A 24,611-nucleotide genomic window follows, 5' to 3' on the forward strand; every position below is an offset into this window, starting at 1 on the left:
AAATATGAGACGCCTGTGTTAAAGTCAATGGAGCGCTGTGAAAAAGTGTCGGACCTCTGTGGGAGCTCGTTCTTGGCTGCGCTGTGATTGGTCAATCTACAATCTAGGGTGTGGCTTAGCCAAAGGCGAATTGTCCCATGAATGTCGTTTCTCAATTACTGCTTGATGCCGTCATGAAACACACGTCTCAGGCTGTTAATGGCCGCTGCAGTGACACGATGGCTGCATCCGAAGCCGCGTCCTCCTCTACTATAGTAGGCGGAAAACAGTATATGACAGAAGAAGTATGCCTGAGTTTACAGAAGCTAGATGATCTCCTACGGTGAGGTTTACTCACTTTACTATCCCATGAGGCCACGGGAGAGGATTTATGGTGAAGCGACGCACCTGACGCTGATAGGTTACATGATAATGACAACATATAACATTATTATAATGACAGCGAATGAACTACCTCCAGATTACATTCATACTATATAGAACATACTTTGAGTTGCACTTTCCCCCATTCATGGTGATGTCAATATGAGCGCACCGTCTTGGTTTATCGAAGTCTTTGTCTCTGTTTTCAAAGCATATAAAACGTTTATGCAAATCTGATGGTCTGCATATACATATTGTGTTGAAATGTACCTGTCTTTTTTCTCCTTCCAAGCGTTCCTCTACGGCTCTCTTGTCAATGCGATGTAAACATTCAGTCCTCTCAGCGGACACTCTCTCTAAAGTGATCTTATCTAGAGCTCGGATCTGAAAATCAACACACACTTATCAATCCCACATAAACATGTACATAACAAACACCAGATAAATATAGGTGGAAGCAGATTAGGTGATCAACAATTGGTTATCTTTTGAGATATAGATATATTTAGGCCACAGCCCAAAAGTGAATTGGCTTGAATCTGGGAAATGTTTAGTCAAACCAACACTTTGTATGCACCTGGTGTTTGTTCCTGCGGTCCAGTTGGCCCATCTTGCTGTTCATGAGCTCTTGTACAGTGTGAATCTCGGACTGCATCTCCTCTTTAGTGGCCATGAGCTGGTTCTCCAGTTTATTAATGAGAGGCTCACACCTGCAGCCATTCACTGGGGCCTTTAATGGAAAGATCACATATTCAACAGTCAAAAATACATTCAAATGTTTCTCTGTCCATAAGATATTTGCCATTTTCCACTGTTTGGAGTAAATGTTGGATAAGCCTCGGGGGCTTGCAGACAGAAACGGGTTCTTCCTAGCAGTTAAATTAGTTTTGAATTAGTTTACAAATAAAATTAAATGGATTATTTCTGAAAATTTTGTGGTAATGACACCTAATAATGCTATTCTCAGACCATGATGTAAAATCTTAAAATTTAACTCAATTTTCTTTGCACTGTTAAACATTTCAGTGTGAAATTACAGTATATTCCAGGTTAATAATTGCAATTACAATTACAGTACTAATGTCTTACAGTGGCATGATTAAAGACAGTAAAATCACAGTAAAATACTGAAGTCAAGATCATCCTGTTGTTGATTCACAGTCATTTGTAATAAAATGACCCAGCATGCATCAATTTCACTGTAAATTTCTGACTACAGTAATTTATTGTACAATAATGGCGCTTTTCCACTACACAGTACCAGCTCGCCTCGGCTCGACTCGACTCGACTCGCCTTTGTTTGGTTTTCCACTGTGTAAAAGTTGTACCTGTACCTGCTTTCGGGTACTTTTTTTCGTACCACCTCCGGCGAGGTTCTAAGCGAGCTGAGGCGAGCTAAGCCGATACTAAAATGTGACGTGAAAACAGTGCCGACTGCTGATTGGTCACAGAGAATCTGCGTCATCATTGCACGCGCCAGATGGAGTATCCAGAATAACCCCGCCATTTTTAAATAGTTTGGCCAGAGATAGTTACTAAACTTACTACTATTATTATGGCAACTCGGAAGAATACGCGGTGGTCAAACGAGGAGGTGCAGACATTACTTTGTTTGGTTGCCGAAGAGAGGATCCAACGAGAGCTTGATGGGGCAACGAGGAACGAAAGGCGTCGCTATGAAGACCGGGTACTATTTGTGGCGGTACTTTCTGCAATGGAAAACGGAGCGAAAAGCGAGCCGAGTCGAGGCGAGCCAAGGCGAGTCGAGTCGAGTCGAGCTGGTACTGGTAATGGAAAAGCGCCATAATACTCTTTAATTTTTAAATCACACTTTTTTTTTCAGCGTGGCACTGGCCCAGGCAGAGATGTGCGTCATGTGTAACCCAAGCATACACACATACTCTAAAGGTTCTTGTACAGTCTAACTAATACACGTTTTCAGTGCTAACTGAGAAATGAACGAGTTTAATCTGATGGGGAACAGTTTTGGTCCTTGCCTGCATGATCTTGCCATCTTTGCCTCTGTAGAGAGTATAGAGCTGGTACGCCTTGTAGTTATGAGGAGGAGGAGGAGGAGGAAGAGCAGCTGAGGGACTTGATCTCTCGGTTTTACTCTTCTTCTTATGATCGCTGTGTTTATTTTGTCTTCGGATGAGGGCATCTGATGGGGACAGCTGCAAACACACACAGTACACAATCCATGAGATATGAGAATGTAGGGAGCAGTTTAACATGAGAAAACAAACTCAATGGAAGCAGCACTTGTTAGGGGAGTCCATCAATAGTCTTTTTTATGCAAATTCCTATCGTTACATGCATGCAATACATACCCAGACTCTCCCCTTCACGTATAATATATTCACATATAATATCCAGCTGATTATACATTACTCCTTAAAGGAGAAAATGCATACCCTGTCTTTGACCTTCTTGTCGCTGGTTTTGTTGGCACGGGCCTCTGTGAGGAACCCGGTGTCGTTGTGCCGGAGAGAACTGTCGCTGCCGTGAGTGTCATTGGCTGGAGAGACACTGTCCTGCACAAACACACGAGTAAAGGCACAGCTTTTACAATGACCAGCAAAGTTCACAGACAACAGAAGTGTGTTGAACACAACTGAGAGTACTACACATTTATTATAGCGACAGATCTTTTCTTCCATATTGTGACGAAAAAGAAAAAAATGTGTGGCTGGGACTTGATTTTATGCACTGGCTGTTGATTGGATGTTGAGATGTGGGCGTGGCACTCAAAAGTGGAGGCGGAGCTGAACGTGAGCATGCAGGGGCGGGTGTGAGCGCACTGTTTACCTCTGGTATTAAGATGCGTTTGGACGATCGGATCACAAGTGGACGACGCTTAAATACAGGTGTAAACGGGGTCTGAAACGTTTTGAGCTCGTCCACTTCCAGAGGGAGTGGAAAACACATTCGACCGGATCACTTGCGTAGTGTAAACGCTCATGTGGTCGAACAGCCACAAAAGACCGTCTACTCTCCGTCTACTGATCTAATGCGGGGACATTATGGGGAGAGCGCTAGCCAGACGGGATTTAAACTCTGTCAGCTGAAGACTCAAGTTTGGTTTGAAGATAGTTCTCTCATCGTTCCTGATTTCTAACACACACTCACAGCGTTCGGCTGGTGTTGTGCCTGTCAGAGCAGAAACTAAAGCTGCTGTTCTCCGTGTGTTTTCCCGTCGTCTCCGGGTGCGTTCATATGTGAATTGTGTAAAGTTATTTTGTCCATTAGATTGAAAGATCTGCAAAAACCCATACATTTACCCGCCCACAGACCCTCTCCTTGAAGAAATCAGGACAGAAGTGTTTGAAAGTGGACAAAAGAGACGGATTAAACACCAGGGGCCTCATGTATCAACACTGCGTACGCACAAAAACACGGCGTACGTCAGCTTTCACGTTCACGGCCAGATGTACTAACAGTGAAATTAACTTAAGAATGTGCGTTCCTCCAAGTAAACTTCATGTCTGGCGTACGTATATTTGTCGTGATTTTTGTCCGTCGGCGACTCATAGAGGCAATAAAGTGAAGTGGCAAACATTACACTACGAATTGTTCTATCGCACCACCAGCTGTCAGATATTGCTTATAATTTGTAATTGATAAATTATTTGACATATTATTGTCACACGAGTCTTATTAAAATATTCTATTATGCAATTAAGTAAGAACATATATAAAGCATGTGAAAATTGATACAACCTGTCTAGCAATGGCAGTGCAGTGTTGGCTTAACTAGGAATAAAAAATAAACTTCATTAATTCGGTCAGTAAAGATAAAAAAGGAAGTAATATTTTATTCAGCAAGGACACATTGAATTTGTTTAAAAGTGAGAGTAAATGCATTTATAATGTTACAAAAGATTATAAGATTTCTATATCTGTTTGATTTAAGTTTTTATTGATTAAAGAATCCTGAAAATACTATATCACGGTTTCCACGAAAATATGAAGCAGAAGCACACCTTCACTGATAATACTCAAAAATGTTTCTTGATCATCAAATCATCATATTAGAATGATTTCTGAAGGATCATGTGACACTGAAGACTGGAGAAAATTCAGCTTTGATCACAGGAATAAATTACACTTTCACACAGAATACATTTTCAGTGAAATTTCGTTTCTTGCTTGCTTTAGCCATGTTCTTGCAGGTTTCTTTAGCCAAATTGGACTAATTACCATATTTAAATTAATTAAATTGGGGGTGGAAACTGGGTGGGGTGTTGCGCTCGTGCATGTGCGCTCAATTTTACGTTAATTGGGATGTACAAAGAGAATATGCGTACGCAGAGATTCATACATCTGTTTTTTTGTGTGCGTACGCACATTTACAGCCTTGTCCGTACGCAATGTTTTAGTATGAATTCAACGCAAGTCTTTGTACATGAGGCCCCTGGTGTGAACGGGAATGTCTCCCTCGTCTATTTGTGATACGATCTACCAAAACACATCCTAATACCAGGTGTAAACAGGGTCTAAATGAAGTCCTGCGCAAATCACCGGAGCGAAGCATGTCATTCTCTCTGGAAGGTCCGACTTTAATAATGGGAATTTAGGAATGCCTTTCCCTTCCAGAACTGAGGAACCACACATCTGGCGTCTGTATTTTTCACAACTGTCTGAAACAATTGTTTGTACTCTGGTTCGAGTTTTCTTTGTCCAGATGTGTAAAAGCTGTATTTGTCAAGTCTAAAGTAAGGCAGAGATTAACTGTTGACTCTACTTGGCTGAAACACCATGCAAGGGTGATTTATTTCCAGCAACTGCACATCTATGATATAGCAGCAGATTTGTTGACTGTCCTACAGGTTTATATCATGTATATATTTAAGTAATGTTGACTTGGGCTGTTACTCTATTATTGCTGTAGTAGTTCTACACACTAAACTTGAAAACCTGAAAATGTCCTGAGATACACATGGAACAACCGTAATTTTTGAATGATTGAAATGTTATGCACATTGTCTTATAACCGTGGAAGTAAATGTTGAATCGTTAAAGGTTCTGTCATTCATCATTGCTTGCATAACATTCAGCGACAGCATGTTTGGACTTGACTTGTCTCGAGTAGAGTTGCTCTTTCTGTTTCGCTGGTGTCTGAGAGTAGTTTTGCTCCTCTACCTTTCTCGGCAGCATCTCCTCGCGAGGGACCGACTGTGCTCGACCCTCAGTCTTCATCTTGTCCCTCCTCTTCCTCACAGTGCGTCCTCGAGTGAAGCTCTACATGCACATACACACATTTAGGAAAATGTTGTCCGTCTTAATTCTTAACACAGATAAATGTAATGGTGAAGAGTGTAATTTGTTGCATGTCAAAGGGATAGTAAATAAATAACAAATAAATAATAAAAATAAATCTGTATGACTGACTTTCGTCAAGTGGAACACAAAAGGGTTTTTTTTTAGGTTTTTTTTGTTGCTCCCCATGTAATTGAAGTTAATGGGGTCTGATGTTGCTCTGCACCCCATTAAATGTCATGGTCAAAAAAAACAGTTTTGTGTGTGTGTGTGTTCCAGAGAAGAAAGTCATACAGATTTTGACTGAAATAAGGTTTCCCACCAAAGAGTTTTTAGTTATTTGAAAATGCCAGGTGCTCTTCTTGGCTATTTTTTGTCAGTTTTTTCAGTCCACACACATTGGTTGCTATGTAAGGTAATTGTTCTGTCTCTCGTTTTAAACGTTTTATTCTGTTGTTGTGCTTGTTGTTGTCGTCTGTTGTTGCTGTGTTGCGGTTGGTCAATGTGTTTTCTGTCCCGCCCTCCTTCACTGTGATTGGACAGCTAGGTAAAAAGTGATGGCGATGAGCACTGCGTTTTACCCAAAGTTGAACATTTTTCAACTCTCGGCATCCGGAAAAATCTGAAAGCACTCAGCGCATCATCATCCTGGCGTTTCTAAATATGCAGCGCTCCCATTGAAGACGATTGAGAGAGGAAAAATATGCTGGCCTTAGGTGAGTAAATGATGTGTAAGTAGTGAGTAAATGATGTGTAAGTAGTGAGTAAATGATGTGTAAGTAAGTAGTGAGTAAATGATGTGTAAGTAGTGAGTAAATGATGTGTAAGTAAGTAGTGAGTAAATGATGTGTTAGTAGTGAGTAAATGATGTGTAAGTAGTGAGTAAATGATGTGTAAGTAGTGAGTAAATGATGTGTAAGTAGTGAGTAAATGATGTGTAAGTAGTGAGTAAATGATGTGTAAGTAGTGAGTAAATGATGTGTAAGTAGTGAGTAAATGATGTGTAAGTAAGTAGTGAGTAAATGATGTGTAAGTAAGTAGTGAGTAAATGATGTGTAAGTAGTGAGTAAATGATGTGTAAGTAAGTAGTGAGTAAATGATGTGTTAGTAGTGAGTAAATGATGTGTAAGTAGTGAGTAAATGATGTGTAAGTAGTGAGTAAATGATGTGTAAGTAGTGAGTAAATGATGTGTAAGTAGTGAGTAAATGATGTGTAAGTAGTGAGTAAATGATGTGTAAGTAGTGAGTAAATGATGTGTAAGTAGTGAGTAAATGATGTGTAAGTAGTGAGTAAATGATGTGTAAGTAGTGAGTAAATGATGTGTAAGTAAGTAGTGAGTAAATTATGTGTAAGTAGTGAGTAAATGATGTGTAAGTAAGTAGTGAGTAAATGATGTGTTAGTAGTGAGTAAATGATGTGTAAGTAGTGAGTAAATGATGTGTAAGTAGTGAGTAAATGATGTGTAAGTAGTGAGTAAATGATGTGTAAGTAGTGAGTAAATGATGTGTAAGTAGTGAGTAAATGATGTGTAAGTAGTGAGTAAATGATGTGTAAGTAGTGAGTAAATGATGTGTAAGTAGTGAGTAAATGATGTGTAAGTAAGTAGTGAGTAAATGATAAGTAAGTAGTGAGTAAATGATGTGTAAGTAGTGAGTAAATGATGTGTAAGTAAGTAGTGAGTAAATGATGTGTTAGTAGTGAGTAAATGATGTGTAAGTAGTGAGTAAATGATGTGTAAGTAGTGAGTAAATGATGTGTAAGTAGTGAGTAAATGATGTGTAAGTAGTGAGTAAATGATGTGTAAGTAGTGAGTAAATGATGTGTAAGTAGTGAGTAAATGATGTGTAAGTAGTGAGTAAATGATGTGTAAGTAGTGAGTAAATGATGTGTAAGTAGTGAGTAAATGATGTGTAAGTAGTGAGTAAATGATGTGTAAGTAGTGAGTAAATGATGTGTAAGTAGTGAGTAAATGATGACAGAACTTTCATATTTGGATGAACTTACCCTTTAAAGTGTTAAGCCAATTCTGATGTATTCATCTGTACATATCTGATCTGATATTTGTTCATCTGACACTTGTGTCTATTTGTCCTCTAAGTTCAAAAATATTTGTATTGTTCTGCATCAGGTTAAATCTGGAGTGAAATCGTCCTTTGGCTCATGTAAGATTAGTGAATTAGTGAATCATGAAGGATGTGCATGAAGCTGAGCAAGAGCAATTCATATTCAATTAATTCCTAAAGCATCCCACTTGAAACTTGATAAATAATAGATAATAAATCAAGAAAAAATAAATAATTGAAAAATAGAATTTGAATGTTGTTGTTTTTTTTTTAATTTTTTTCTTCTTCTATTGAGCATATAATGAAAATGTAGGAGATATATTTGTTCTTGTCATATCAATGGCTCTTGAGTATGCGTGTGTTTTCGTACCTGCGGGGCTTTGGTGAGCAGCAGAGCCACTTCAGGATTATCATTTTCACGAGCCTGATCGAGGGCCGTCTCTCCTGTCTTCACCCAAAACAGACACACAGCTAAGAACCATGCACATATTCACAGTTAAATGTGTCATTTCTGCTGCGTGCCAACCTAGAGAACCATGTTCCTTTAAGTCAATCATTCTATCCCTTAAAGACCCACTCCGATGAAAATAATGTTTTTCTAGGTGTTAACATGTTCTTGTGGCATTTTTCTTATGTTAGAGGACATATCTTGAGAAAAATAAGCTCAAAGTTGTATTTCTGAGTATTTCTACATTCAAATGGCTGTGAATCAGTAGCAGACGCTAAAATGCCGTTTAAAATAGACTGGAGTTGTGACGTAGTAACTCCACTGGGCGGGGCCACAAGCTTGTTAAAATTAATCGAAAGTGCCCCTCTCAAACAAATATCAATGATAATATTGTTTTCAATAAAACAAAATGCATTTGATTATAATTAACATGACAATGTGACAAAATTCACGTTTACTTGTATGTTTCTGTCGGTTTGAGCTGTCGTTGCCATGACTCGTTGCTATGGGTTGCGTCACTTGCGTGTCTTGCATCGGACTCGACTGAAGGGGTCAGTCTCCGTTTTCGAGGCCGAGGGTCAGTAATGTGGACGGCAGGAGCGCATAAATAATCGTTGCAAAAGTTATGCGTTTTAAAACGAAAACGCACTGTACGGCTGGATAGCTCCAATATTGCTCTCAATTTTTGTTGCACCGGTAATGACAGGTTGGGGGTGTAAGCTAGCGGGAGAGACAGAGCTCTCAGCAACGGGCAGGGGGAGGGGCGTCTCCGTGCCAACGGCTCCGCCCACAACGCAGAGGCGAATTGCTAATGAGCTACTGCCGCTCTGCTGAAGCAAAGTCCCAGAAAACGGCACAGGTTTTGTGAGTTTGGCTAAAAATGGCATAATCATAATTTAAAGACCACTGGGAATGTTTACAAATAGCTCAAAATATGATCGGAGTGGGACTTTAAAACTCATATTTGATCACCAAAATTACATATTTAAATGTTTTTTCCGTGAAAAAATCTTCATGCCTTAAAACAGCTTGAATGTAACTCGACACCCTTGCTTCATTTAGTATGCGCGGTTCTATTAATATGCAGATGAGCCCCGCCTCCACTCACTCCCTCAGCTCAGAGATCCACTGGTTGACGATCACACGTTGATCTGATTGGTTACAAGGTCGTTTGTGACGTCAGAAACACCAGCGATTTCAAACCGTGTTTTTGAGACTGTCTTTGGTTCACTGCAATTTTAAGGAGGAAATACTCAGCAATGCTGTCGACTTATGAACTTACACATGGTTTGTTTTAAAGTACATTAAAAACAAGGGATGTTTTAAGGGATAAAATGATTGACTACAGGGGGACTTTAACTAACTTGCTCTGTAAGATTCAGCCTACTTGTGTTGCGTTATGAATTTCGCTCAGACACATTATGTGAAACTGCATCAGTGTATCATATCGAGAGGCATTTGTGTTCAAGCACTTGTGTAGAGCGTTTCAGGGCTACACTAAGCTCATGAAATATTTCTGAAGGTGCTCACATTGTTTTTGACGCGGCTGTCGGCCCCAGCCTCCAGTAACATGCGCACAGTCTTCCTGTGGTTCAGCGCAGCTGCGATGTGTAAAGCGGAGTCCCCTGCCTGGACATCACATTAATTACAGCTTACACAAGATCAGGAAAATGGGTCGTCCCGTGTCAACTTAACCAGAGGTCCCCGGATTAAAAGTTTGATTTTGATCTTTTTTTCCAGAAAATACATAAATGAAGAAGAATGCCAAAGAATTAAAAGCCATGAATGAATATTTTAGTAATCCACTAGTTTGTAGAGAGGGGGGTCAAAATAACAACTTGACCATTTTTACCTTTGGAGCCAATTTACAGGGGTGTACAAATGACTTTAGAAAGATGGCAGCATCATCATTTTATTTTTTACACAGAGATTGGTGGGTCTATTAGTAAAATAAGTTGACTTTAGCAATCTTTGTTGCATTATATGTCAACAGTGACAGATAAAAAATTGGAAAAAGCAGTTTTAGGTTTAAAAAGCTAGCATGCCTGTAACTCACAAGGAATTTAAGATATCTTCTTAAAGGATTAGTTCACCTCAAAATGAAAATTTAAACAATAAACTGACACAAAGACTTGTCATTCAACATACAATAAAATTTAAACGATCCTCCACGCTTGTAAACAATGGGGCGGCACTTCCGCCTACGTCCAGCGTGACCTTCCCAACGGGATGACATAATGCCTGGCGCGTCGCAGACCAGCACAAGACCATCAATTGTGGTTAAAAAGTATATACATTTTTATTGTTTTTTTTTAGAAAATGAGCGATGGTTTCTCTAGATAAGACCCTCTTCCTCAGCTGATCGTGCACAGCCGGTTGAAGCTCTTCAGAGACCTTTGAAACTGCACTGATTTGGACTTCAACAATTTGGTTGACGTTGAAGTCCATTATTCGAAGAAAAATCCTGAATTGTTTTCCTCAAAAAACGTATTTTCTCTTCCACTAAGGAAAGAAAGACATGGATATCTTGGATGGCATTGGGGTGAGTCAATTATCAGGAAATTTTCATTTTGAGGTGAACTAATCCTTTAATATCCATTTAGAAGTTTGTTCTTAACTAATGTTTGTTTGTTTTTTGCAACATTCTTATTTGTTTGTTGACAAAAAAGTGCTTTTTCACATTTCTGAACTGTCATCATTGGCATATACTGCAACAAAGATTGCAGTTCCACTATTTTACAGTGTGTGTACTAACAGTGTAGTTCCCCAAGAATATAAGGTGACTACATGGGTTAAGGTGAGGGTTTGGGGTAGATTCAGGTTTAGTACCTAGTTATTATAATTGCTATAATAAGTACATAGTGTGTAGATGCAGAACAGGACTGAAATAAAGTGCTACCAAGATTGCTAAAGTCAACAGATTTTACTAATAGACCTACAAATCTCTGTGTAAAAAAAAGAAGACATCTTTCTGAAGTCATTTAACCTCCTCCTGTTATTTAGCTCCAATATCAGGTGAAAATTATCATTTTTACCCCCCTTTACAAAATAGTGGATTACTCAGTAAATATACTCTACATCTATGGCGTTAATATTTTGGCTTTCATCACTATTTATGTATGTCTTTCTTCAGAAAAAAATTTTTTAGCCGGGGAAGTTTTTAAAGTTTGTTTGATCCGACACAGAATGACTGGTTTAAAACACTTTTAGAAGTAGTATAGCACGTCCCGAGTCCCAAAAGCAGTCCTCACTCCTCACTCACGTGGTTTCGTTCAGTAACCGAGCAGACGGCACCCAGGAGCGCTCGGATCACACTCACATGGTTATACCGGGCAGACACATGCAGACACGTGTCCCCTACCTGAGGAAAACAAGTCCACTGAATATTACTGGAATAGCTTGATGTTTCCCAGTTAAATAACCAACACACAGATGAAGAGGCGAGTATCAGAGAGGAAGCAGTTTGAAGGCACTCACGCTGTTCTTGCTGTCGGGCCGAGAGCCGCCCAGCAGCAGGACCTTCGAGCTCTGAGCGTGACCGTTCTGACACGCCAGGTGAAGAGCTGTGTTCCCTGCCTGAGAGACATCCAGAACACACACACAATTATACTGACGGGAATACTAGTTTCCCAGTTCAAAAATGGGACATGAACACCCTCTCAAGTCAACATTTGCAAGCGACGAGCTCGTAATCACGACTTCAGAAGTGGGAAGTAGGAATTTTCCGATAGCACGTTAATCTCAATCTCAATTTATTTATAACGGACAATTAAAAACAACCGCAGTTGACCAATGTGCTGTACAATGTCCTAAAGCCAAAAAAAATGAATAAAAATAAGATAACAATAACATTACAAGTCATAGGCTACAGAAAAGAGATACGTTTTTAATTTAAAAATATGTAATGCTGTTGCAGTGCTAATATGAATCAGTAAACTGCTCCGAAGGTTAGGTGTGGATGAAGGCAGCATTACTGGATCCGGATGCAGTCCTGAATGCTGATTGGTCAACAGAGCTTTAAAATAGATTGAGTATTAAATATTCATCTTAAAGGGTTAGTTCACCCCAAAATGAAAATTCTGTTCGTTTGTTCCAACCCCGTAAGACTTTCGTTCATCTTCGGGACACAAATTAAGAAATTTTTGATTAAATCTGAGAGCTGGATCACTCCTCCATAGGCTTCTGAGGGATCGAAACTGGCCGGCCCAAAAGTTATGAAAGACATCGTTACAATAGTCCGAGTGACGACAGTGGCTCAACCTTAAGTTTATCAAGCGACGAGAAAACCTTTTGTGCGCGAAAAACAAACAAAAATAACGACTTTATTCAAGTATTCATTTCCTTCTCTGTGGGCCGTGAGATTTCACGTAGTGTAACAGCGCAGCGCTTCTGTGTTGTACGTCACACGCAGGCTCACTATTGGCCGACGCTGGTCATGTGTTCGATCCCTTCAGAAGCCTATGGAGGAGTGATCCAGCTCTCAGATTTAATCAGAAATATCTTCATTTGTGTCCCGAAGATGAACGAAAGTCTTACGGGGTTGGAACAACATGAGGGCGAGTAATTACTGACAGTTTTCATTTTTGGGTGAACTATCCCTTTAAGGCACAGGCTTGATCTTCTGATGGAAGGATGCCACTTTATGAATGCATAAATTATCATCATAATCAAATAAACACTGACATACACATTTGTATTCATTTATTCATTTAAACGATGTATTGAGTGTTTTATTATTGCAATAAGGCTGTGCTGTAATGTGAACCATAACTAGTTATGATTGAAGGGGTTGCAGAGCTGCATGAGACTGAAACTATGAAACGTTAATGAGCCTCCAAACAACATCATCACGTGTGCAATGCATTAACGATTGTAGTGACATCACCCAAACACAAGATCAGTCGGAAAACAACCAACCAAGCACTACCATTTGATTGATTAATCATATACAGTCCTCAACATTTGAAGTGGATCGAAACCTTTCATCAAAGTTATACATGAATTTTGAACAATACCCGTTGTTGTCTCAGGACAACTTTGATGAGCTTTACTGATCCTCTTTAAATGTTGACTTCTGCACTACATGCAAATACTTGATGTCGGGTGTTTGAGCGCGGCAGAAGATGGTACCTTGTTTTTAGCGTGCACGTTGGCTCCAGCCTTCACCAGCAGTTTGACAGACTGACTGAAGCCGTGCCACGCAGCCTCGTGTAGAGCAGTGTTCCCATCCTGAGGAGACACACAGATACTGCACAATCCCTATTTTAAACGCACACACACCAGCCACAGGTACACTTCATTAACTGCACGTTAAAGGGGTCATATAATGGTACATGCACTTTTACAAGTTGATTGTACTGAAATGTGTGTTGGCAGTGTCTGTACACAACCATCATATAATGATAAAAATCCATCCAGTGTTTTTGTTTTAATCTTCTTATATGTTTTCCCCTGCCTCAAATCGAGCCGTTCGACCCTGTGACGTCACACGCTCGGAAGCCCCTCCCACGATTGTTGATTGACAGCATCGTTTCAACACAGACCCGCCCTCGCTCGTGAGCCAGCTGTCAATCATAGTCTGCGCGGACCGGCGCGGTCATTGTTGATATGCTGGAGCACTGTCTATGAGCAGAATGGCGTCTAAGCGATTGTGGTGTTCTGTTCTTGGGTGTAATAACGAACACAGTCATTTTAATGTTCCTAAATCCGAACCGCTGAAGAGGCAGTGGCTGAGTTTGTTTTCGAAGGGAATATTCCCCACGAGCAACGTCAATGCTCTCATGTTTGCGCGAATCATTTCTCACCAGACTGCTTATAAACGAGGAGGTATAAAGCTGGATTTGCTAAGAAGCTGCTCATGAAAAAAGGATCGGTATCAGCTATTTGTGTTTCTGCTGAATCTCCAGAAGAACTGAAGTGAGTGTAACGTTTTATTAATCTTTATATTAATATATTAATCTTTGCAAATCGCTAGCTGCACGCTTCACAATGAATGCGTCTAAGGTTTACACTCAGGGTACATTACGGCATGTTTTCTATGTATGATGTTCTCAATATAATTCATAATCCCACGTCTATAATGAACAACGCATTATGGTTATTGTGTTACAAACGGTGTACGCACAGAACAGAGAGGCGGGGTGAGCAAAGCTCAATATCATTTAAAGTCATATGCACTGAAACGGCGTGCTGAAAACAGAGCTGTTTTTGACCAAGTAAAATAAGTGTTTTCTTACAATACTAATGAGAATTTTTAATTAAAGTATATTACAAACTTTTAATTTAGACCCTAAAGAATCATATTAGCTTGTACAAAAATGGCATTATATGACCCCTTTAATGCAAATATCTTCTCAGCCAATCGTTTGGAAGCAGCTCAATGTTGGACTTGTGTCAATGGTTCAGGCTGGTGTAATGGTGTGTGGATTATTTTCTTGACACACTTTGCGCCCCTTAGTACCAACTGAGCAACGTTTAAATGCCACAGCCGACCTAAATATCGTTGCCTCTTCCAGCAGGATAGCAGGCCATGTCCCAAAGCTCAACTAATCTCAAAGCACTCAAACGGCCTTCAGTCACCAGATCTCAATCGAGCCGCTTTGAGATGTGGAGGAACAGGAGTTCCTAATGTGCCGTTAAATGTACAGTAACATTTTGAAAAAGATGTCTATTTTTATTAATACTATTTTTATTCCTGGTTTTCTTACTATTTTTATGCACATGTGCGCAGGACAAATTCCTTGTACATGTTGTACTTGGCAATTAAAGCTGATTCTGATTCTGAGGAGATTCAATATGGAGCAAAATCTCTGAGGAATGTCTCCTTGCTGAATCTGTGCCATGAAGAATTAAGGCAGTTCTGAAGCCAAAAGAGGGTTCAACCCGGCACTAGCAAGGTGTACCTAATAAAGTGGCCTTTCAGTGTGTATATGCATTCATGAATAATATATATATATATGTGTGTAGTTGTAGAAAGGCATCAAATGATGTCACTTCCTATGTGTCACACGTTCAAGGAATAAAAAAAAATTGGGTAACACTTTACTTGAAGGGATGTGCATAAGACTGACATGACACCTTCATAATCATGACATGACACACGTCAGGTGGTTGGTTTTGACATTGGCTGTCATGAGGCCATTATAACATTTTAATGACAAATTCAATGTGTGCCACTGTAGTCGAGGTCAAGAAAAATATTCATGACACAGTTATAATGGCCTCATGACAGCCAATGTCAAAACCAACCACATGACAGTTTAATGTAATGTTAACCAATAAAGCTAAGTGGTTTCTTAAGTTTGATAATTAATCTGCTATGTCATGTTTATGACAGGTTGTGTTGTCTTAGTAATGTCAAGTTGTCATGACCAAGACACTGACAGGTTATGATGTATTGGTTTATGTCAAGTTGTCATAACAAAGACATCTCAAACAATGTCATATTTGCATTAAAAATGTCATAATTGAGTGAATGACACTTAATGACAGTTGTCATAAACATGCATAAAACCTCCTTCATATTTTTATGCCATGTGTCATGTCATGATTATGAAGGTGTCATGTCAGTCTTATGCACACCCCTTCAAGTAAAGTGTTACCAAAACTTGTAATCGGGGGAAATGTTGCGGTAGGTTCGAGCACAAATGCGTCTGTTGTCCCAGGAGCTGATCTCCTACATAACTGTGATAGTTTCACTCCATGGTCTCCTTCTCACATAATAAAAGTATTTACACTCCAATCAATATTCCAGTTATTTGACCAGATTACTGTACATTATGCTTTACATATATACATATGTGCAGTGAAAGGAATGAAAACAGAGCAGTGCAACTCCTGCTATAGTAAGTGTTTTTCTAGCATATATGGGAATGAGAAATATGTACCTTGTCTTGTCTATCTAGTGCACATCCTTCCTGAACGAGCGCGGAGATGACGTCAGTGTTCCCCACCACAGCGGCTCTGTGCACGGCTGTCTGGTCACCCTGAGGGAGAACAACACATCCGTCAAGCCGTGCGGATCCTGATGTCTGGCTCAGTGTGTGGGTTATGGGACAGGTGTCTAGGAACCTGCAACGGTGTGTGTTACTCTCACTGACACGCTGCGAAGGGATGCTTTTAAAACAAGGCCCGAAACAGTTTAGCAATCTTGTTTTGGACAAATCTTTCCGACAGATTTCTGATTCTGGTCAAAACACGACAACAGATTTTGAATTATTTAAAAAGAAATGCTGTATAAATATGATTTTGTTTGCTGTGGCGCTATAGATTCGATAGAAGTGCAGGACACACGGTTTAAGATCAACATTTCTCTGTTTTCAGGATCTTCTGTAAAATCAGGATTCTTTCTCTGGAGCAGAAAGAAAAACAAAAAATGGCATGGTTGCCAAAACACAGATAAGGTTCATGAAAACAAATGTCAGTTTGTATTGTGGAACACCATCTGTCCAAAATATGAAGGAAAAATACTAAAACTATAAACGTGCTGTGCTCTGTTCCTCATCGCTCTTCAGACCGGAGTATAATGCGTGAGTTATGGTGCTTTTATGCTTTTCCTCAAAACATCTGCTTTTGTGCTGCACAGAAGAAAGTCATGGGCGTTTGCAAGGAAACTGGTGTAAGTTTCTGGGTGAATTCTTCTTTTAAATGTACATAGATGTTTATGACTCTTCAGTTGCACTATATAATGTTTCAAAAACCCAATTACTAGTTTAGTGGGTTTTTATTTTTAATGTAGTCATTCAGACAAAAGTGGCCCAAATCAGTTTTTTTCTTAACAGAAGTACGTGGAGTCTGATGTTTCCGGTTCTGCTTGATCTGGATCAGATCCAGGTCTGATGTTCAGCAGTGTGACTCTGAAGAGTCGTCTCAGATTAGACCTCAGTATTCTGACAGCTTTCTGAATTTAACACGGATGAATTTAAAGTTTCAATTTTAAAGTTTTAGTAGTTTTGTGTTTTTGTCATTTTTCTTTGACTATTTAGTATTTTATTAATTATTATCTCAGTTTAAGTTTATTTCCGAACATAAAGTTGAAAATGTGAAATATTGCTGAAATAAAATAAGTTCATATTTTATTTCAAGCATAATATATATATATATATATATACACACTCACCTAAAGGATTATTAGGAACACCTGTTTAATTTCTCATTAATGCAATTATCTAATCAACCAATCACATGGCAGTTGCTTCAATGCATTTAGGGGTGTGGTCCTGGTCAAGACAATCTCCTGAACTCCAAACTGAATGTCAGAATGGGAAAGAAAGGTGATTTAAGCCATTTTGAGCGTGGCATGGTTGTTGGTGCCAGACGGGCCGGTCTGAGTATTTCACAATCTGCTCAGTTACTGGGATTTTCACGCACAACCATTTCTAGGGTTTACAAAGAATGGTGTGAAAAAGAAAAAACATCCAGTATGCGGCAGTCCTGTGGGCGAAAATGCCTTGTTGATGCTAGAGGTCAGAGGAGAATGGGCCGACTGATTCAAGCTGATAGAAGAGCAACTTTGACTGAAATAACCACTCTTTACAACCGAGGTATGCAGCAAAGCATTTGTGAAGCCACAACATGCACAACCTTGAGGCGGATGGGCTACAACAGCAGAAGACCCCACCGGGTACCACTCATCTCCACTACAAAAAGGAAAAAGAGGCTACAATTTGCAAGAGCTCACCAAAATTGGGACAGTTGAAGACTGGAAAAATGTTGCCTGGTCTGATGAGTCTCGATTTCTGTTGAGACATTCAGATGTTAGAGTCAGAATTTGGCGTAAACAGAATGAGAACATGGATCCATCATGCCTTGTTACCACTGTGCAGACTGGTGGTGGTGGTGTAATGGTGTGGGGAATGTTTTCTTGGCACACTTTAGGCCCCTTAGTGCCAATTGGGCATCGTTTAAATGCCAAGGCCTACCTGAGCATTGTTTCTGACCATGTCCATCCCTTTATGGCCACCATGTACCCATCCTCTGATGGCTACTTCCAGCAGGATAATGCACTGTGTCATAAAGCTCGAATCATTTCAAATTGGTTTCTTGAACATGACAATGAGTTCACTGTACTAAAATGGCCCCCACAGTCACCAGATCTCAACCCAATAGAGCATCTTTGGGATGTGGTGGAACGGGAGCTTCGTGCCCTGGATGTGCATCCCACAAATCTCCATCAACTGCAAGATGCTATCCTATCAATATGGGCCAACATTTCTAAAGAATGCTTTCAGCACCTTGTTGAATCAATGCCACGTAGAATTAAGGCAGTTCTGAAGGCGAAAGGGGGTCAAACACAGTATTAGTATGGTGTTCCTAATAATCCTTTAGGTGAGTGTATATCATATAACATAATATATACATAGTTAAGTCTTTTTTTATTTTATAGAAAGATTAGACTTCAACAGTGACTTTGCCCAAGGGAAAACCTAGACACGTCATCAATGATATGTTTGTGTTTACGAGAAAATGCTGCAAACATGTTATACTCACATCATCTTGAATATCCAGGTCACATCCAGCAGCGAGCAGAATCCTCACAACAGCAATGTGGCCTTTATAGGCAGCCAAATGCAGAGGTGTTCTGCCATTCTGCAAGAAAACAACACACACACACAATCAGGCACTCAAACACACACACAGACAGACTTTAACAGCTATCAGTCTATCTGAATGGAGGGCAAGCGAGTGAATGTGTGTGGGACGAAACAGAAGTGTGACCGTGATGCAAAGCAAACCTGCACAGTCCCAGTCTCACGATGAGCGAGAGTAAATAAAAATGTGATGTTTGAGTTCACATGATCTAGTAGCAGGAACACATCATCAGTCCTCTTTTCTAGTTTTAGCACTGATTAATCTCCCCGAGGACTGCGGTCAGGAGACTGTCACCAAGAGAAAGTGACTTATGTAACAGACAACACATTTCACACAGTGTGTGTGTTCTGGCTGCTGTATCACACAAGGCACGTCCTTTTTTGCAAACAAACGTCACGTATTAGAGAGGCCGTTCTTATTATGTAGTGCATTTTCAAGTCCCCATGTGTCTTAATACAATGGATAAAATACTAAACTCACCAATAAATATATACATGTCACTCCTTTGGTTTGAGTGGATGTTGATTTTTGTCATGTGCAGGTGCAGATATGAGGATTAAGATCTATTAAGAATATTCCAGGTGTTTGGTCATTTGTTCCTTTATGTAATCGAAATATTTCAAACCAAAGTTTCTTTTAAAAACTTCCTTAATGACATCATCCGCCAGGAAGTGATGTCATTTTTGTGGGAAAATAACAGCACAGTAATTATTAGCTATAAATCTGATTAATTCTGTTATGTTCTGTGCTTTGTCATTCTAAAACGTATTGTTTGATCTGTTGTTTGATCAAATTATAGAAATCCATTTGATAATATCAATATTTCAAAAGAAATAATTTTGACAGAACTTAAAAAGTATATACAGTGTACAGTGCAGGTCAGAATTATTTGCCCCCTTGGTAAATATGATCAAAGATGCCTGTAAAAAATAAATCTGCATTGTTTATCCTTTTGATATTTTATTCTAAAAATTAGCAAAAATCTAACCTTTCATTGAAGTAAATGAATTGAGGGGGGGAGGAGGGGGGGGGGGGGGGTATTAAAACAGGATTTATCTAAAATAGAAAGCTTTTGTAACATTATTACTACCGTTCAAAAGTTTGGGGTCAGTACAATTTTTGGGGTTTTTTGGAAAGAAATGAAAGAAAGTAATAATTTTATTCAGCAAAGATCCATTAAATTGATCAAAAGTGACAGTATAGACATTTATTATGCTGCAAAAGCTTTCCATTTCAGACAAATGCTGTTCTTTTGAACTTTCTATTCATCAAATAATCCTGAAAAGAAATTGTACACAACTGCTTTCAAAATTGATAATAATAATAATAAATGTTTCTTGATCATCAAATCATCATATTAAAATGATTTATGAAGGATCATGTGACACTGAAGACTGGAGTAATGATGCTGAAAATTCAGTTTGCCATCACAGGAATAAATTACATTTTAACATATATTCAAAGAGAAAATAGTTATTTTAAATCGTAAAAATATTTCACAATATTACTGTTTTTGCTGTATTTTGGATCAAATAAATGAAGCCTTGGTGAGCAGAAGAGACTTCTTTTAAAACATTAAAAAATCGTACCGTTCTCATAATTTTGGCCAACACTGTATATATATATATATATATATATATATATATATATATATTAAAGTTGACATTGCTATGTGTTTGTGAACTAGTTTGAGGATGAGTGATTTTAACTCTATTTCTATCCAGTCAATCATCATGTTCATTAAATCGCTATTGTGCAAAAAAAAAAAAAAAATTGCATATAATGCATTTTTATAATGCATAAAGTTTAAATGCCTAAGTTTGATCAGAGCATTTTTCTGAAATATCTGGTATATCCTAAAGAAATGTCCTATGGAAATAATAAATCCCAACATTTCTTCAGAAGGTGCTGCTGTATAACAGTGACCAGCTGGTTAAATGGACATCTAACTTTACAAAGGTTTCTTGTGAACAACAGCATGAGATGAAGAAGTGGCATCAGACACATGAAGGGGAGACCGATATTAGAGGACTCGCCCAGGGGTTCCCAAACTTTACTGTCAGCCAAATCCCTTAAAATGTCAAATATTTACTTTAGTACCCCCTCAGATTTTTTTAAGGCAAGATTTTCAATAATTTAACGACATTCACAGTTATCTGATGTTGGTTAATGGTCACATGACATGTAAACAGATAAATTAGCTCATCTTTTTTAGTATGAGTTTAATTTTGATGGTTTTTATTTTAAAAAAGGAGCGCTCACACTTGGATTCTCTCTTTACAAGAACCAACCAACACTCAAATCATCAAGCTTTTGTTTTGGCATTGCTGAAATGCTGTAAACGTCTGTCCACAAAAATGTGGGAAATTGTGTGAGTGTGACCAAGTAAGTGAACCTAGCGCACATTAAGCTCCCAAATGAGTGTTAAAATCACAGCATTTACTGTGAACCGAGCTGATCTGAAAACACTGTGTAAAGGAGCACGCAGAGCAACAGACTTCTTTAAATCACAGCCTTTGATTTGATGTCACTATTTCTGTTTTATTTCGTTTAATTGTGCACCCATCCATTTGTTTTTTAAAGGGCACCTATTATGCCCCTTTTCCACAAGATGTCAAATAAGTCTCTGATGTCCCCTGAGTGTGTATGTGAAGTTTTAGCTCAAAATACCCCACAGATACTTTTTTTTACAGCATGTTTAAATTTTCACTTTTCGGGGCTGAGAAAAACGCACCGTTTTAGTGAGTTTCCCTTTAAATGCAAATGAGCTGCTGCCGGCCCAGGGGGCGGAGCCTCACGAGCTCGCGGGACAATCTCATCTCACGGAAAGATAATATCAGAAGAGAAACTCTCAGTAGTTGTCCGTCAAACTGCAGTGTCCGTCAACAGTCGTGGGCGGGGCTTGTGCAGAAGTACGTCACACTGCCCTGAATCTGAGAACGGCTTGTTCTGAGACAGTGCTTATGATTTATCAAGGGGGTAATCCACCAGCCGGAAACTGAAGTCTCCACGGGCGCCGCCATTGGCTAACAAGCCTTCACCTGCTGTTAGCACTCCATTGACTCCCATTCATTTTGGCGTCACTTTGACAGCGAATAACTTTACATCTGAGGCGTTTAAAGACTCCATTTGTCCATTATTTATTTCTAAAGAAACACAACAATGTATAAAATGCTCCACTACCTTGTATCTTACGTTATGGCCCCGTAGAAGCAGTTTTAGTAAAAATAGGCTAACGATTGTGTCATAACACGCGACTCTCAGTCGCACAGTAGAGAAATTACCGTAAAGACAGATGTAGAAGCTCGCGCGCAATCGGAGGGACGTGGAGGCATAAAGTCGAGGGAGAAGCCCATAGAGAGTCATAAAGTTGCTCCTGCTGCTCATGGACAGCTAATACTCACGATCTCCGGCTCTGTGAGATCCGGAAGGGAATGATTCAGATTCCTCTTGGCACCGCTAGTATAGTCGCAAAATGGCCGCCGCTGCGTTTATATGAAACAAGAGAGAGCGAGTCCACGATACTGGATGACATCATTACATTCTGTACACAAAATATTGATTTGACTGAGTTTTAATATTTCATTAGCTCACCAAACGCAAAACTTTCACGAAGAAAAAACGTTCCTAGCAAGCGTTAAAGCGCTGCTGACTTCAGGGACCCGGATGAGCCTGTGTTTCTGTTTTTAGCGATTGCTATTTAGGAATAACACACCGCCGGATGGCGCGATTGACCAATCAGAATCAAGTATTCCACAGAGCCGTGTAATATGCTTATGGACTCGACTGCTCAAAACTACCTTTATATGCTGAGATTGGATATACAGCATCGTGCAGCACTAGCTTGAGTTAATAATTTGGGGACAAACAGAGGAGGTTGTTCACCCGCCTGAAAATACACAGATTATAATGAGTTTTCTCAATCTCAAGATTTCACAAGCTCCCATTTTCCAGTTACACAGACAGAAAAACAAAACTGCAAATGCATGTAACGTTAAGTTGATATAACAAGTGTGGTGACAATAAGGCCACGTGTGAGAAACCGTTTGAGCGCTCATGTGCATTTAAAGAGCAGCTGTCACCAGAGATTATTTCTGGCCACAGTTTAACCTGCAGTCACACAAATAACAATACTTTATGCTGCATTAACGGCAATGAGACGTCCTCTAGTCAACATTATGTGTTGCATTATCACTATGTCAGAAATAACTATTGTGTTCCTTTCATTAAAGCCCAGACCCCTGTGAATTATGGAGCAGGCTCTCAGTTTCCCTCCTGTGTGAAATCTGTTCTGTTCAAATGCTCTCTGATTGTAGGAAACAGACCCTGCCTTTGTTTCAGAAACTCAAAAAGGTGACTGTACATCAGTAATTAAAGTCTATTATAAATAAATAAATATATTATAAATTATATATCCATGCACATTCTTTTTTTTTTCAATTCATGTGCCCTCATAATCTAGCCTGGTTAAAACCAGACCATTCTCAGTTGTAACTGAGTTATGGTCTGGTAAAGCGTCATAGACAAATCATTTCCAGAGGGGCGTCACCAACGGACGTCGCGGATAGACCTAAACCCAATCAGAGCGATGAAGGAGATGACGTATGCAGAGCGGCGGAGAAACATCTCCGAGTGTTGGTCTTTGCTCGGTTTTTAACAAATAGGAAACGTTTAAATGGCTTAAAACAGACGCGATAGCTGATTGGAACGAGTGATGTTCGACGGCGGCATCCATCTTTGTAATGTAGGCTACAAAATCTGCTTCAAAATCCCAGCGCTGTCGTCATCGTGTAAAGCCCGCCCCAACGCTTCTGATTGGTGCCTCGATTTCGACGGATTGGAAATGGGCTTGAATGAGCTCTTTGCCAGACTAACTTTCAGAGCAAATCTAAATTTGCCAGAAGTTGTCTGGGTTTTCCCAGGCTACTCATAATCTTTAAAATATCTTCCCCTTCCTCTTTCAGCTCTTCTTTTCTCTTCTCTGATGAGGGCGGGGCAACCTGTCACTCACATGAGATCCACCAATAGCAAACCACAACCATCCAACCAGCCAATCAATTCCCAACGGACAAAATCAAGCCCCGCCCTACATTTGTTCTCGTTCCAGAAGCTGTTTCACGCTAATATCCCACACAATAGGGAAAGAAAAGACTATAACAGCTTCCGTTTCATGGCGACTTCAAGAGCCTGTCAAGAAAAACAATCTGTCCCAACTGTCAGAATATAATACCTTAGCCTTAATGCAATTACATTTACATTAATGCTTACCTCTCAATTGGGACATTTTTGCTAATTACCATTATTGGTGCAATAAACTGATAATGTTGTTACCAACCCCATTAACTGGCTCATGTCACTTTTTCCACTTTTATCCAGGTAAAAATGCTAATTTCTGTGATGATTATGAAAAGCTTTGTGAGTCTATTGTCTGTACTGATGAGACAAATTAGATGAACAAATATGTGTTATATTTAACAAATAGTCGGACGCCCCCGAATGGCAAGTTACACTGAGATGGAGGACCAGGCCTCTGCTTGCCTTGGCAAGCTACGAGAAATCATCTGATAAGACTGTTTTATTGCTCAAAAGAATGTGGAAGTCGGCCACATGCAAAAGCACAGGCCATAGGAAAGACACACAACACTTTTCTTCATTAATTCATAGACAAACTATGAATGAACATGCATATCCCCAATACATTGTTTCTATAATTACTGTTTTGTATATTGTCTCTTGTATTGTGTTTTGTTTTAGGCATGTTTTATGATTGAGCCACTAGATGATCTAACCTTATCGGTATCTTCCTATCAAATGAATCCTTGTGTGATGCCTCTACACATTGGTGCATCACCTCCTTATAGGATGCCTTGTGTGCTTATTATATTAA

At 39.4% G+C, this 24,611-nt stretch overlaps 1 protein-coding gene across 3 annotated transcripts in view; it reads right to left on the reverse strand.

Annotated features, from left to right (window-relative positions):
* Positions 1 to 24,611, reverse strand: part of ankrd6b (ankyrin repeat domain 6b) — a 66,163-nt gene that overhangs the window by 7,947 nt on the left and 33,605 nt on the right. For all 3 annotated transcript variants that reach the window (XM_056246432.1, XM_056246377.1, XM_056246488.1), the window contains exons 3-14: positions 18,623 to 18,721; positions 16,021 to 16,119; positions 13,265 to 13,363; positions 11,612 to 11,710; positions 11,397 to 11,495; positions 9,665 to 9,763; positions 8,057 to 8,134; positions 5,506 to 5,604; positions 2,778 to 2,897; positions 2,361 to 2,537; positions 941 to 1,093; positions 634 to 747 (exon numbers count right to left, since the gene is read on the reverse strand). In XM_056246432.1, coding sequence (XP_056102407.1) covers positions 634 to 747; positions 941 to 1,093; positions 2,361 to 2,537; positions 2,778 to 2,897; positions 5,506 to 5,604; positions 8,057 to 8,134; positions 9,665 to 9,763; positions 11,397 to 11,495; positions 11,612 to 11,710; positions 13,265 to 13,363; positions 16,021 to 16,119; positions 18,623 to 18,721 — 1,335 coding nt within the window. The remainder of the gene's footprint in view (positions 1 to 633; positions 748 to 940; positions 1,094 to 2,360; positions 2,538 to 2,777; positions 2,898 to 5,505; positions 5,605 to 8,056; positions 8,135 to 9,664; positions 9,764 to 11,396; positions 11,496 to 11,611; positions 11,711 to 13,264; positions 13,364 to 16,020; positions 16,120 to 18,622; positions 18,722 to 24,611) is intronic.

This window comes from Rhinichthys klamathensis, unplaced genomic scaffold, assembly GCF_029890125.1.
Source record: "Rhinichthys klamathensis goyatoka isolate OS25496 unplaced genomic scaffold, OSU_Roscu_1.1 h1tg000001l_1, whole genome shotgun sequence".
NCBI lineage: Eukaryota > Metazoa > Chordata > Actinopteri > Cypriniformes > Leuciscidae > Rhinichthys > Rhinichthys klamathensis.